This window comes from Cyanistes caeruleus, chromosome 13, assembly GCF_971803275.1.
Source record: "Cyanistes caeruleus chromosome 13, bCyaCae1.hap1.1, whole genome shotgun sequence".
Taxonomy (NCBI): domain Eukaryota; kingdom Metazoa; phylum Chordata; class Aves; order Passeriformes; family Paridae; genus Cyanistes; species Cyanistes caeruleus.
In genome coordinates this window covers 15,294,251-15,310,558 of record NC_141713.1, presented here as the reverse complement: position 1 = coordinate 15,310,558, position 16,308 = coordinate 15,294,251, and the positions used below count along the sequence as shown (strand labels likewise).

Sequence of the window (16,308 nt, the reverse complement as noted above, 5' to 3'; positions counted from 1 at the left end):
AAATTTTTAGTTGTGGTGGCTTTCAAAAAATTTTGCACAGTAATGTTCATGATTTCTGGTTAGACAATGGAAACGTTTTAAGTGGGAGGGCAATTAAATAGGTAATGACCAATTATATTAATCTGGTGTGAACTGTGGGTGAATTCATGCTGAAATTGGGAAACTCTGGCTCCATGAGCTCTGCCCAGCAGTTGCATGAATAGCTGCAAAGAAGGAATCATATGACCTCATGAATCTTTTTCTTCTCTGTTGACATACCAATGATTTTTTTATTATTCTATTCTACTAAAAACAGGATAATGCTTGTAAAAGCAAAGCTTATCAAATTAATGAAAGGTTATCCTGCTATGCAAAATAACAGACTAGAGGATTATTCTTCTAATCTGAGACCTGCACTTTATTTATCTGAGTTTGGGAAGACGCTGAATGTCATTTGCCTCCAACTGAAGTGCACATACTTTGGCATGAATAGACCTTGCGGGTAAGTTATGACATTTCATATGCACAGCAGCTCCCAGGATTTGGGGACAGGATGAGATTTCATTTTGCTAGAAGCCAAGCAAACAGAAGTTAGTGAAGTTGTCTTTGGCTGTAATTGTGAAATGTCTCCTTGTGAACTTTTGAACTGTTCAATCAAGAACATCACAGTAACACAGTGTGCCTGAAACATGGGCCTTCAGCATTTATAAGCACAGCTAAAGCTGTAAAGCTAAGTGAAAAATCTGAAACTGAGATTTTATTGCAACTGTATGGAAGAGAGAGGGAGTGGGATTTCCTGTTATTTTATTCTAATTCTGGGTGGACTGTTTGCCAGAGAGCAAGGTGGTGTTGAAGTAGTTTATGAGCAGCATCTGCCAATGACCATATTGAGCATCCAGCTTCAGGGAACAGGCAGCTCTGGAAAGTAGTTTTATGGGCTGATAATCAAACACTAAATCTGTTGCTTGACACAAGGCAGCTACCATTCAAGATATGCATAAAACTATTGCACACACACCAAAACCTTCTGCCCAGATTGTTAAAACATCTTCCCTGTTTAAACCAGGCTTCAGGTTTTTTCATATACAGTAGAGGAATTAGATTCTATTGTAACAGTTGTAATGTTCTAAACTGCTCACTTTTAAAAAAGGTCAACTTTTTAGAAAAGTCAATTTGCGGTTCAACATTCAACTCTTGTCTCATTTATATGTCCTATTTTGTCAGTACCTTCCCTGTTTATTTTGTATTTCCTCGAAGCCTCCTTCAACCACAGCTATATGAAAAGGAAAAAAAGAGCACCAGTTACATGCTCTTTTCCAGTTTCAGATCTTTTCAGTCTTTTCTATGTGTTAATACTTTGAACTACAAATGTTTTAAGCATATAGCCATCCAGGCCTCATTCTAATATTGGATCAGAAAACAAGATTTTCAACCCTTCTGTCCTAAACACCCGGGGTGTGACACAGCCTAAGTGTAGCTCAGCTGCTGTGACCCCCATTTGATGTTGGTTTTGAGGACAGCTGCTACAGCATCTGAGGGAGTCGGCCCCACCAGCTGTGCCTGACGTGTGGGGTCACGATGTAGGAGAGAGGCCATGGCCAGTGCTGGAATTGAATGAATGGAGCATTTGCTGGATTGTGGAGGATCCGAGTCACAAGCCAATTATCTGAGCGTGACTCTGGATGTGAAACATAACTGAAAAGCTGAGATCTTACGTATTTCAAAGACATGTTTCAAAGATAGCTTTGTCAAGGGCATCTTGAGATAGATTACATACATAACTCAAAAACAGAGAGGTGTTCTCAAAAAACTGTCTTACCATGGACTCACAAAGAGAAATTAACTGGATTCCCTCTTTCATGAGCAATACTACTTTCACTACTTTTCTATCTCAAAGTAGTATTGAAAGAAACATCTATACTATTTTAAAATTTACTGAAATATACATATATATATATATCATGGCCCCTTTAGCAGCTCTGTCTTCCCTTGCCTGCTGCACCCATGTCTTTATTGCCTGCCTTTACAGAGCACTCTGTAAAGTTTTAAAACTCTGTTAAACTCAGTTACATCTCACTGCAGAATATGGTTTATACCTATGAATCATGCCACAAGGGCTGCCCAGCAGTCACCATTTTCTCTGTAAGTATTTAAGAATATTATTGACATGGAAAGCATTTCACTTTATGAGAGAATAATGATTCTTTAGGAGAGATTCTTAATTCTATATGTCCATATATGTCATGTAAAAATTCAATAGCTGTAAATGTAGACAAGTTGTAGTAGAAAGATCCCAATTACTTCCCAAAACATAAATTCCTAGTGCCTGCAGCACATTTACTGCTTCTCTTCTACACTTGTTTAATTAAGTGTGCAGGTCTATTCTCAAACAGACCTGCTGTTCTGGGTGAGGAGAGGAAACCCACTGGCCTTTCTGGATTTTTGAGGTGGAGCACCTGTTCCCTGTGTTTGCAGAAAATTAGCTGACCACACTTAACATGCCTAATGCACAGGGGCTAGTGAAGTACTCAAATATACAGGAAATCATTGTGGCCAATTTTTTTCAGAAGATTGCTGGGATAGGGAAGTTCTATGAAATATAATAGGAATTGCACCATTACTAAGAATTTCTAAAATATAGCAATGTCACATAAGTCTGCAGGCTAACTCCAAAACCTGATGCACAGGATATAATTTTTACTTTGAAAAAGATCACAGAAGTTCCCTGCTGTTCTTACTTCCATTTGGACTCTTGCTCAATCCAGCCCTTAATCTGAGAACCACAAAATGATTTGAACCTGATTTCCTGTCCATATTCCTAGCTCCTGAGCACAGCTCTGGCAACCATAGGTCTTGGGCTGAGATTCAGGAATTGCAGTATGCAGAACTGCAAGGTTCATAAACTTGAATAATAGGGAGGTTCTGATACAACAGACAGACTGTGAATAAACCCAAAGAAAACAGGAATTGCATGGGTTGGGGTGTTGTATCCTGACTTTGAGGGATTGAGATGATCCAATTATTGCTGTTGCAGCTGGACACTGCCAAGCTTATTATTCCTCCCAAAAGACGTGATCCACAAAGTACTTTGAACTTGATTTTCAGCCAATTGGTGGAAACTTGTTTCTACTTTCTTTTTGAAATTAGTTTTTACAGCTCACTTTTAGAATTTGTGAATAATAGACAAATAAGAGAAAAACTTAAGTCTTAGAAAAAATAATTCCTCATGACACTGCACAAAACCAGGTATATGTTTAGCATTCTTTTCAGAACAGAAATACCTCAACACTGTGAAGTTGTGTACACTGTGCTGTCTGCATGCTCATTGAGCTGTGTTTTATAATCAGAAGAGTCAAGCACAAGACTGACCTAGGAACTCAGGGCTGTTTTTATATTTTAAAAAAACCTAGATATTAAAAAATCCAAAGGTAGTCTGATTTCCAAGTGAGAAACAGCTGTGCAGTGAAAGTTGCTGTTGTTCTTACTGTGTTTGTCTGTGAAACCACAACAAATGTACTCAAATTCAAAACGTGCCAGCACAGTCACATCTTCATAAAGGGAATACCACAGACCTTATATTGCACAAATGAGAATGGTACAGCCTCTTTAGAACTATTTGATTGAGAAAACAGTTATGTGATAATTTGGATTTCTTTGCAAACAAGACTAGAACTCAGTTCCTCCACAGCATTCAAAGAAGAAAAACTATCAAGCACATCAACCACATCAGCTCCTTGTCTTTATGTAAGAAATTCATCTAGACATCTAAGAAAGCAATTTGCATGCCAATACCAGAAAGATGTAGCTTATACCAAATGAGTTTGAATCTCTTGCAAACAACAGTGGTCACATCCAATTGACAGTTTATATGTATAATTTTTCCATGGATACTCTACACAAAGAACCAAAGTTGGCTCTTGGAAATAAGCTTTAAGCAAACATTTGCACAGAAGTTCAGCAGAGGTACAGAATGTTTTTCCAAATTTATTAGTCTGTAATTCACCTGCAAATGCTAACTTTAGGATTACAAACTGATAACATAACCTCAGCAAGCATAGCTTTTTCAAGAATTCATTACAAAAGCAAAGCACCATCCAGATAACATTCTCTCAGAATGTTTTTGTAACTTACTACATTCTTGATGGCAAAAAACAAATTTTAGTAATTTTTGCCTTAAAGACAAAAATTAATCTAGTGATTTGTACAGTCAAGTACAGTAGTCTATTGCATGCAGAAATTAAATTACGTTCCTGTAAACAATCTGTAAGAACAGCAGTCAGAATTCTTTTTTACACTGAGAGGTTTGGTGTTAGACTGAGAGGAGGGAAGTATTCAAATACTTATGAATCTATCAAACATAGTAAAAGGGGAGAACTAGGATTTTTTCATGTTGTAGAGTCCTAAAACCTCAAGGAATTAGCAGCCTATTAACCGTTTGAAATTATAGGGAAGACAAAAGGAAGTATCACTCAAAAGGCATCAATTTAAAAGAAATTATTTTGTTTCGATAAAGTCAGTGATATTGTTTTCTCCAGAGGCCATACTGCTCAGAAAAATCACTATCAGAAATGCAGAGAAAACCACTGAGTTCTACATGACTTTTCACCAGTAAGCATTGTTAGCAAAAGGTCTCTAAATTGTGTAGCCCTTCACCATGTAGGCCCTTTTGGTATGAGCCGGGTGAGATTTTTTGCTTGGAGAGGAAAGCTGTATTTGCTTAGTCCACACTGCTTACTGGAAACAGCAGCCAATTCCAAATACTGCAGTAGGGTAAGAAGCAGAATCACAAAATGTTCTGTTCTTTTTGTTGTTGTTGTTTTCTTTTTTTTAAAAAAAGAACACTCCTTTGGGGACTGACTGAAACGTTTCTTAAAAGACACTGGAGCTGAACATCTGTACTTTGACAAGCAGTGTTTAAAAGCTGTTTCTCATTACAGTTTTGTCTCTGCAGTATATAGTTAGAGCTTTGTCAATTATCACTTTAGTATAAGGTATCTGACAATTATGTTCCTAAACACATTTCATCTGCACATGTCCCAGTTATAGAAGTCTGGGACAAGGTTCATGGTAAAACATTTGTGCCAGTTGTTGTACAATATTTGCTTACATCAGTGAGCACAGCAAAGATAACATTGTAATCTGCCTGACCACTTCATCCTCTGAAAGCTACCAATGACACTTATTAATTAAAATGGCTCCCCAGAAGTTAGACTGCTAAATTTGCACTCCAAGCTCCAACAGGTGCTGGCTTAAATCACATTTGATTTGGTCGGTGAGGTGGTGCCCTTAATGATATTATCCTGCAGACTGAAGGGAGATACCAACCCAACAAAACTCAGTCAAGCTGAAGGAAAATGTGGGAAATTGGTGTAAATCTTTCAGCATGGTAATTACCTCGATCTAGTGTGATATCTCAACTCGTTTGCAGATGACAAGTTAAGAAAGCTGTGGAGTACCTGAATGAATGATGACTACCATTGTGTTCCCACAACTTTCTGCTACATTCCAGTTAAAGTTACTGTTTCGGACCCCCCACAAATCTGGCAGTAATTTGAAAACCTACCTTAGCAACAAAGTAAGGGATTCTGCAGTGCCCGTAAATGCTGGGGGTTTTGGGCAGGGGGAGAATTCTCTCTCCAGGTTCCACTACTTGAGCATCGCTGAGTTAATCTCAAGTTGCAATGGCCCTATTGCCCTTTCAAAGCCTCAGCAGCACATGAAGGAACAGAAGAATCAGAATTAGGGTTCACTAAAAGTTATATTTTACTGTGCAAACCCACTTTTATGTGTATTATCAATGCAATGCTATATATATGCATATTATATTTGTGGGTGGTGGGTTAGGAAAAGGTTTCTTTCCAAATGAAACACAAGAGTCTGTGCTTAAAAACCACTGTGTGTTTCCTTATTAGGGACACTGAGAGTTGGTATTTTGAAGACAAGGGATAAGTGATTAGCTATTCTTACCTCATATTATACAATTTGAAGTACAACTGATTTTATTAAATTCACACCTAGCATCTACTAAAATTAATAATCAGTAATTACAATTACTTTGTCCACATCTTCTCTGTCATTTGTAAAAAAAAAAAAAACAACAAAAAACCAAAAAGCTTTTTGATATATTTCTTATAGGTCTGTTTATACTAGTAACACTGTGTAGAGGCACCTATAAATTCCAAAGCATTTGCTTTTCTGGTTGCTTATATATTTGTTCATACATTTCTATTTAAGCTAGAATTTGGTTCCAAATGTCCAAGAAATTCTTAAATGCTAGTGAGAAGAATTCAGTAGGTTTCAATGATGAAAGGTGGGGGAAATAGAAGGTGTAAATATGGTATATCTTCACACAAAGGGGAAAAATGTATCAATGAGAATCTTGTCTGAAAGTAATCCTTTGAGGTATCTAAGAAATTCAGTTTTGTTTTGGCCATGTTAGGAGAATTTAGAAGACATATTTACAAATACATTCTGGATTTATTACACAGTAAGGCTAAACATTCTATTGGCACTGCTTGTATAGACATATATTCAGCAAATGGAAGTTTCCAATGATTTTAAGGTGCTTTCAGTGCTCTATGAAGATTTTCACGTGCATAGGAAGGCTGCATACAATTCACATAGGACTTGGAAAATACATCAATCACCAGAACAATCAAAAACTGTCACAGCCCTCATGTATTAATGCTCATCTGCAGTCCTTCTGCTGGCATTTAAAAGAGATTGTAAATTAAATTTCAGTAAGCCCCTACATATAAATAACAAAAATTAGTCCATGGTTCTGTGAGGTTTTAGCAGCATCTCTGTTCTATTTGTTATGGCAGAATAAGGCCTAAATTACTAGATTAAGAGCATAGGAAAGCACAATATTTAACTGTGAGGTTTGCAAGAATGTAAAATAGTCTAAAATCCCAGTGTAGTATGTAAATTTGTACCAATGTAATTTCATTTATTTACCTCGAAACAGCAAAATAAATATTTCCCTGATCTATTAACAAACAGCTCATCATTTCACAAAAAAAATTGCAGGAAACATCTGAAAATGTACTAATCCTTCTCAGCTGGCTCCATTATAAATTCCTCCAGTGGAAATACTGACAGCTGTTTACTTTAAAAAGCTCAATACATCCCTTCTGGCTGCTGTACCTCACCTGATCTTATTCTGGCAGAGTTAGCATTTCTGCTTCTCTCCTTTACCAGCTTTAAAAGCTACTGTTGCAGGCAGTAAGGACAGAACCAGCATGCCCATCCTGCTTGGGTATTTACTGTCAAGGTTTATTCTAGCGAGGCAGATGGAAAGATGTGAAACATGCAGCAGCAACATTGCTCTTTCATATGAGAGCATTCATATTTTTTTAAGTTCCTCTATTCTAAAAACTCTTATAATTTATAACCAAATAATAGAGAGTGGTCTGGTAGAAATGTAATGTGCAATAAATCTAAGATAGCTTATTGATCCATTGATCTGCAACATCAGCAAATACCCAGTCCCCAGTATTTTGCCTGTATTTCCTGACAGCCCTGCGAAAGGACTGTAAGTGATTACAGCAAATCTTTTCCTTGCACTAGAGGTCATTTCAGGATATGCTTACTTTAATACCATTTGACTTGCGCCAAGTTCCTGGTTAGTAAATGCTTTTTATGTTAAGGCTGCAAAAAAGCTTCTGAGGTCGTTTTTCTAGAAGTAACCACAACGGTGGCACTCTGAACTTTTAAAAATTTTTCGTTTATATTAAGTGGAAGCCCTGTAAGATCTGCTGAATCTGCAAGACCTGAAAAATACAGGATATGTGTGTCTGACTTCAGTGCCTGCACTTAAATAACCCACATTGTCTAGCTATTGTTAAACTGAACACAGCAGATAATGATCTCACTGCCCATGCAAATCTACCTCATAAAAGCCAAGTGGGTAACAAAGGGAAAAAAGTATACCTATAGAAATTCTACAGAAAGGACCCTTCAAAAGTTGTCCTGCATTTGAACAGCAGAGTATTTTTTTGGCTCTGTCAGCACCGACTTCCAGACAGCTGATCCAAGATTGGAAGGGGGTGGGGGGAAGTTGGAACGTGCTTAACTTAAAAAACAGAACTAGAAACCACATGTCCAATATAAACAAGTTCCAGGTTTCTGCTCTTGGACGTGCCATAACCATGTTCAGCCAGACAATAACACAATGGAACAGTTGTGTTTTAAATGGTTAAAGGTGCCTTCTTTTCAGATGGAATCCAATTGTGAGTTTGTTTCATAAGGAATTCCAGTTTAGCAAAAGGTTTGTTTATGCAAAACTTCTGTCACATACACTTTCCAGCGTCTTGCAGAGAAAGGCTACTGCAGAAAAGTCTTCTGCAGATCATTCTGAACACTCTTGTTAGTCCATAGGGCTGTGATTAATTTCTAATACAAGCACAGCAATCAATTGCAACTGTCCATTCATTAAAAACCTTGCTTGCCAGTTTACTCCCAACTGTTTGTAAGACCTAGGTCTTGTCACTGAGAAGGAAAGTGCTACCACCAGTGTCTAGGATGAGGAAAACAACGGGAGGGTTATCCATCTTCACTACTTCCAATAGCAACAGGTTTCATTACACTGGACCTAAGTCCCACTTCCACACTAAAAGAAAAATGGCTTGTGAAAAGACAAGTCTGTGATGTTTCTGATTTTTCATTAGACACATAGTTGTAACAATGATAAGTACAGTTTTACTTTAAATGTTCTTTAGCTAAAATACCTAAATTCTGTTGTTACCAGAAACTTCATTTCTGTGTCTTATGTGTGATTAATATCTCCACAAAGACTGGGGAGAAAGAGGGGGGAAAAGGAAATAAAGGGAAGTCCTTCACAGAGAAAACTGTATAACCATCAGGAGAGGTAGTTCCCCCTAACAGCTAATATTAATCAAGTGTGTGGTAAATACAGATGTCATCCAGCTGGATTCTCCATCCAACTAATTTAGCCCTAACTCTTTTGCACTGAATTAACTGAATCTTATTATTCAGTCTTGAAGCAGTCAAGTAAAAGGATTGAGTAGGAGTAGTTCTACTTTTCTTCCTGACTTCAGCTCCTTTTGAAACATGTTTTAAAATTTGCTTACTTCTTAAGAAGTTTATGCCCTGTGTTTATTTGAAAGACTTTAACATTAAGAAACTTAGAGCATATATATTTTTTTTATCTTCAATGAACACATATTGTTTGATCCAGGCTTAAAATCAATACTTTTAAATAAGAACTATAGTCTTGAGAATTGCATTGTAGGGTGAGGACTCTCGCAGGGCTTTGAGGGAAGCTGTTCTCTGTTTTCTGACTTTTGTTTATGTGTTGAAATTTTCTTAGAGGAAGTAAGAAAGGAGTTGCAGAGCTGTTTCAGAGGAAACACAAACAATGCTTTGAAAATCTGTATTGTCTTAAAAAAATATAGGCTTATTAAAAGAGTTAAGATTATTAGTTTTCAGAAAAAAAGTAGCAGGCTCCTGAAGAAAGCTTATGTCTTAGGCTGGAAGGACAACTTATTTTGTGAGGCTGCTATCTGAATCTGTCCAGAAGCCACCATTTGGGCCCATCTCAGAAATAAAATCTTAGAGAAAATGCTTTGATGCACTCAGCAAAGTAAGGAGGTGGAAGGCACTTAAGGGACACAACAGCCTAGAGGCGCCTTGCAGCTTTTGGATAATCTGGGTGTATGCTAATGAGACTGAAGGAAGCATAGCCTGTGCATTTAACACAAGAAATCAAACTCAGGAGGCCCAACATGCAGAGGGACAAATTCATTTAGTCTGTCCTTTCGCCTTTGGGAAGTCTGTGTTGGGGAAAGGCCTTTTCAATTTCCTCTGGCATCCTGTTCAGAGGGACTGCAGCTCCCTGTAAGTCCTGGTATGCAGAGCAGTCAAACTGGAAGCTCAGGAGGATGGATGGATTGAAGCACCAGCACCAGTCAATTCATCCTACTTTGCACTGCGCTTGAGTAGCACAGAAGGCCTTAGATTGGGTTTCTTCTCTTGTAATCTTTTCCTGCAAATCTTCACCAATACTGCCCACCTGTTACACACATACGCATTCAAGAGTCACTGTGTGCCTAGAAACAAGCTAAAAGAAACCCAGCCAGATCTAGTCCATGGGGTTTTACTTAACTAGCTGTTTCTGGTAATTGCCAGGTGCTAAAATGGAACATAAAGTTTATTTATGTGATAGAAAAACTTGCTTCTTACATTGATTAATTTGTTTCTACACACATGGATAGCATCTTGATTCAGAACTTTAAGGGAAGCTGTGCTTTACTGTTTTGTTTTGAATTAACATAGTGTGAGCAAATTAGACTTACTAGAACTGAAAGTGAAATCCAAAGCCCTATTTAAAATGGATTATTTATACTTTATATAAAGGCCTCTTTACCAGCCTGAACACAGGACATATACTATTCTTGTTTGTCCAACCTGTTATGCTCTTGTCATACTCATCACAGTGAGGTCTGCTTGCTTTATTCTCAAATTGTTTTCAACTATCAGTTACATTATTAAATTCTACATCTTCACATATACCAGCTACGAAGTCAACAGAGAAATTTTGTCTAGGGAAACAAGATATTACAACTGATGGGTAAAAAAGGGTACATAAGCTAAAAAAGAACTTTTTTTCATACAGGTTCATTAGTGTATGAAATGTAGTGTCTCAAATATGTGATTATAGAGATTTAATGTAAAGAAATGGAAATGAGTTGGTCTTTTCTACCTATTTCAATCCAGCTAATGGATAAAGGTCAGACTAAAAAGAACAACAGATGCCAAATAATGTATCTACCACAACTGCAAGGTTAAGCAGGCAAAACACATAGCTGCCCAAGCTCATTCTGCCAACTAGAGATCGACAAAGGTCTTCACCACTTTCTCTTGGATGAGCCCTAACCTGACATGTACGTGTGAGAATAATATAGGCCTTTTCTTCTTTCTGAGCTTTGACATAGAGCTGGTTTAGCAACAGTGCAGAGGAGCTACTGTTAAGCCACATGGCCCCTAAGTTGGTTTTGCTGCAGGACTAAGACTCCTGGCTGAGACTGGTGCCCACTTCTCCTTAGCTTCTACTAATTTGTGCAGATTCATTTAATTCTGATGACTGACTGAAAAGCTGTTTCTGTGTTATAATGTGCTGCTTAGTGCTTAGAACTAGTAAGTTTAGAAGGACAGTTCAATGGAGTTAAATGAAGGTTTATTTTGTGTTTTCTCTGCATTCATGATGGTGATGGTGTGCTAATGGAGATGGCTAAAAGCTCAAGACTGTCACAATGATGTGGTGGGGAGCTGCAACACATAGGATTCTTGTGAGTCCTGCCCAAGATCCCATACTTTTTCTCTGTGTATAAATATGTAATATAATGCAATAAGCTGGGACTCTCTACAGCCTCTCAGAACACAGTAGTCCGGGACAAGGCTGTCTAAGATTGCAGCCTGGTGATTGCTATTAGGCACTGTACAGTCTCCCTTTTACCACTGGTGCATCAAGAGACTAACTGGTTTCCAGTAATTCCAGAAAATTTCACCTTTGCACTGAAAACCTGTTGAGACAAAAGGGGACTCTGTCATGTGAATTATTTATTTGATTTTTTTGCAAGTCCTTTGTGTTTAGAAATTTTCTCAGTGGAGAGGATTTTTAAATCTGTGTATCAGTAAAACCTCTTGTATCAGTGGTGTCAGTATAGCTTAGGACAAACAGGGGTGCTGCCTCCGTGGACCACAACAGAGCTTTCAAGATCCATGGGAGGCTTAGTGGAAAAGTATTTGGACTTGATAACTACCCACTGACACTAAATATAACCTTCTGGTAAATATTAAAACTTCAAGGGCTTTGTGGCTGATGATCATGTTGAACTCCAGGACATTCAGTGAGAGACTAGAGTGGAAAATATAAACATGAAAAGAATCATAGGGGGATGGGAACTTTGAAAGTTGGTGTAGAGAAAAGAGTAGATTTCGGTGAAAAGTTTCTTTGCCTGGTTCAAGGGTTTTCAGTGTAATAAAAGTGAAGTATTCATAAGGCTGAGACAGGTTAACAAGTAGTGTACCAAAAAAGCACACAAGAAACTGTGGATTTCTCCAGCACATATTGTCCAAATAGAAGTACTAAAAAACAATGTACACTGAGTAAAGGACAAAAAGCAGATGCTCTTGGCATTTCCATCTTGGTTCTTCTGCATTAAGTAGGAGAATTAGCATCATCTGCACTATGGTTTTTACTTTCTGTATTTAAGCTCTGATATCTGGCTATAAGAAGGATTTCACATAGCTGTTTGGAAAATAGTACCAGCTTTCAGTCCCTATCAATGTGGGGTGGATTTGATGCTATAGTACTTGGAAGGCTCTGTATCTCTTTGACATAAGCTCAAGGATCTGGTCTATCCTTCCTCGAACCATGCAAAGCAAAGCCTTTACTTTCTCAGCACAGTAGCAGACAAGGACAAGCAAGTTTCTAAAGCAGACCATAAACCGTTCTTTTTCAAGTATCTCTTGCATGATCATCAGTTATCTTCTAGCCTGCAGTGCTCTTCTCAGCCTTCAGGTCACCCCTAAATACCAGCTCATCTAGTCATACAGCACAAGGAAGAAGTTTTGCTCCATTGCAGAGGTTTAGAGTGTTCTTAGCAAACAGGTTTGGGCCTTATTTGGATAGCTGTTTAAAGCAGCTTCCATGTGTACCTGGGGTACTTTCACCACTGCTCTGTGATGTGGATAGCCATCACCTTATTTATCTGACAGCTGGGCAGACTGATGTGTTACTTAACTAGTTCAGGATGACTAGAAAGCAGGAGACCCAAAGCCCTTGTTCTAAAGCCGTAAAACACCATTACGGGTTTTGTAAGAACAAACATTTACTAGTCCTGGAAGTGATCACTTTTTCTGTTAGTTTAACTCTCATTGTTTTACAAAATTTTTTCAAGGTTGTCACAATTTTTTGTAAGATAGAAAAAAATTTAAACACCTTAGGAAACATTCTACAAGGAGAGTAAGAGGCATTTAAGCCTGTTTAAAACTCGATCCAAACAGAGACAGACCTGTTGCCAGTGAGGAGGGAAACTTGGCAGCTTTGCTTAAAGCTTCCCACACAGACACTGGAGACGAAAGAAAACAAAGAAGCTGTAGTCCCCGAGGGTCCTGCCACTCCCTGGGCAAAAACAGTCCCTTCCCTGCTTTTCCTTTAGCTCTCAGACACACGTGCTCTCTTACTGCCATTAGCTACAGCAGTAGCCAAGTGAGCCCTACAGTCCTGGAAAAAATACAGGAAATGAAGAGTTAAGAAAAAAAAAAAAAAAAAAGGAAAAGAGAACCTGGAGCCGAGCCAGCGTCCCCGAATGACTCCACTCCGCCGGCAGCCTGGAGCGACACTCCCCGCCGGCCCTGCCCTCCCTCCTCTCCCCGCAGGGACGGCATGCCAAACCCTCCTCTCTATCAGGGGCTGGAGTTCCCCTTCTTGGTCTTTGGTTGGTTTGGAAACCCAGAAACGTTGCTAAATTTATCTTTCGCTTTCAGGACAATGGCAAATGCCAGCAACAGGAATGCAAAAGAACTGAAAATTAATGGAGACAATTCCCTGCAAGCCAAGTGGAAACACCTTTTCTGTATAACTCCCAAGGCGGCAAAAAGCAGTTACACAGTGCAAAGCAGGACAGGCTGCCTGGGGTGCCAGGAACACGCTGTTCCTTTGGCTGTGTGCCACAGGGAATTGTCCATCCATATGCTCAGATTTGATGGGGCTTTCTTCTCTCCCACAGAGAGCAAAGCATACCGTCAAATTAGAATGGCTCTTACTTTATCTCAAGAAGGCAACAGGAAAAGCTGAAGGCACACTGAAAGCAGGGCCAGCATGGGTGAGGCTGACACCTCAGAGCTAAAACTGCTCAGGAGTTACGTCATGTTTAGTTCTGAGGATCTCTTTCTTACTGCTCTTTTTAAGAGAACTGACCATACATCTTAGTAAACTAATTTGCCATCTGAAATTATTCAGTGGAACATCTTGCACAAGTCTGCTCTAGTTGGTGTGGTGCCTCAACACATGTGCTATTATTGGTGCCTTCAGCAGAGACTGATCTCCTCAATTCTTGGTGTCCCCTGTCTGTCTGGAAGCCATCCTGTTTCCCAGCACCAGGCAGAGGCATGAGGTGTGGCAAGTCACGGGGCCTATTTCAAGATGGCCCTCCTAATACTTTCAGTACAACTTTCTCAACGCTTGAAGACTTCCACTTTTTCTGTGGGTGTGTCTCATAAACTACAGTAGCAACAAAAAAGCGCTCAGCCTTCACCAAGAAGTAAGCACTGAACACCCATGAGTACAAGATACTGGTTGCATTAAAATATTTTTTTCTTTTGAATTCAGTTTTACCCAGCTGCCAAAAGCGTTTTAGACACTGCCCATATCCCCCTCTCTCCTCACTCATGGTGTCTCCTTGTGACTTGTGTTCAGCCTCTCATCTACCTTCTGCTTACTCTAGCTTTCACAAAGTGTCTGCTAAAGAAAGAAACAGATACACAGCCATGTAGGTGCCTCTAGAACATTTAATTTTAAAATATCAAGAATATTGATACTTGCATGGGAAATGATAAGCTGGTATAAAGAGAGGGACTGGAGCACAGAGTAGGAAAAACGGAGGTAAGAAGTACTGGAAAGGGAAGCAGAAGACACACAGAACAAGAAGGCCAGCAACTAAAAATTACAGCTTGGTACAATCCGCACAGATGACCCACATGCCGTTCCCTGTGACATTAATAAAAAAGGGCAACATTAGCTTTGAATCTATGCCCAGTAAGGGTTTACTCCCAGAGGGGTTTTTTGTTGTTTGGTTTTCCCGAGCTTGAGTTCCGAGAGGTGAAACCATAACAGTGGCCAAATAAAAGTTTGTTTGGTTTTGTTTTTCATTTTAATTACCAAGCTGTAACAAATAAATCTCTGGCTGGATTGTAACTAACCTGTATGGGTCCTTAGATGAGCTTTAAGATGGGAAGATTTGCCATAAACTTTTTCACACCCCACATAGTGGCATTTGTGCTTTTTCTGGGGTGATCCAGGGTCAGTCCAGCTTCTTATGCGTTTGTTCTTTTGTCTGGGGCTTGGCTCAGTTACTGCAGCCAGGCTAGTAGGTGTGGCTGCTCTTTCTCCTCCACGCTTACCAGCTGAAGACAGACTTTCTTCCCCAAACTCCTCAGGAGCAATAGAAATGTGTATTTGTTCTGTTAAATCAAGTGTCTCTGTTTTTTCCGTCCTTAGAGCAGGTGAGTTTGGGACGTGCTGGTTCAGATCTGCTAAAATGCTAGCTACCACAAGTAATGATGATCCATTGTCTTTCCCGGTTTCTCTGACTTCCCGTCTATCTTCTCCATTGGATGAAGGAAGTATTGCTGCATCAGGTTGGGGATCAGGATCCCCTTTGGGACTATGGATAACAGCACGACTTGACATAGAAACAAGGCACTCTGCTGCAAAATGATCCACGTACGCTGCTGTTGCCATTTTTCATAAGTTTAAAAAGAAATCCAAACAGACGAAGACAAAAAAAAAAAAGGGAAAAACAGACCCAACACAACAGCGCTCTTTCCCTTTCTAAAAAGATTATACAAGCAGACTTTTCCCTCCCTTATTTCTTAGGATCGGTTTGTAGGAGTAAAGACTGATTTAGCAGCCATCAAACCCACACTTTGTTCGTGACGATCACACCCAGCTTGTCACTAAATCGAAAAAGCGTTGGCGGTCCAGTGGAAGAGAAAAAGAACAGCAGATAGATCCTGGCACTGGCAGCTTGTTGCTCGCAGTATGGATTAATGCCGTTTTCTCAAGAAGGCAATGAGCTGGCGATGCGGTCTCGCAGCCCTCCCATCGCGCTGTGACAGCGGACCCGGCGCTCCCCGTTATCGCTGCCCGGAGCCGCCCGGAGTCCGCGGGGCGTGGCCTGGGGAAACATCTGGCCGTGACGTCAGCGCGGGGCCGCAGCCCGCGCCGGCAGGTGGGCGGTGCGCGCGGGGGGCAGCGCCCGCCGACGGGAGGAGGCGCGCCATTGGCTGGCGGCGCGCGCGGCCCGCACCCTCCGCCCCCGCCGCGGCCGCAGCGCGCAGGGCGGCGCGCGCGGACCCCTCCGCCGGCCCCGGGCGCGGCCGGGGAGCTCCCGGGCCTTTCGCTCCCTGCCCTGCACCCTCTGACGGACGTGAGCGATTCGATAGCATCCGTGTTAGAGCACCGCAAGGGACAATTTAACAGGCGCTGAACTTCACAAGATTAAAACGTCGTGAAGTTGGAACTGATACAAGTGACAGGAAGGAGCGAGGCTGCACGGTTTGGTCCGCAGCTACACAGATGGA

The 16,308-nt window shown here is 40.2% G+C and overlaps 1 protein-coding gene across 1 annotated transcript in view; it reads right to left on the bottom strand.

Moving 5' to 3' along the window:
* Window positions 1-15,928, bottom strand: part of KLF13 (KLF transcription factor 13) — a 33,592-nt gene extending 17,664 nt beyond the window's left edge. Inside the window, exon 1 of the mRNA XM_023934148.2 lies at window positions 14,926-15,928. Coding sequence (XP_023789916.1) covers window positions 14,926-15,466 — 541 coding nt within the window. The 5' untranslated portion in view covers window positions 15,467-15,928. The remainder of the gene's footprint in view (window positions 1-14,925) is intronic.
* Between the last annotated feature and the right edge of the window lie 380 nt (window positions 15,929-16,308).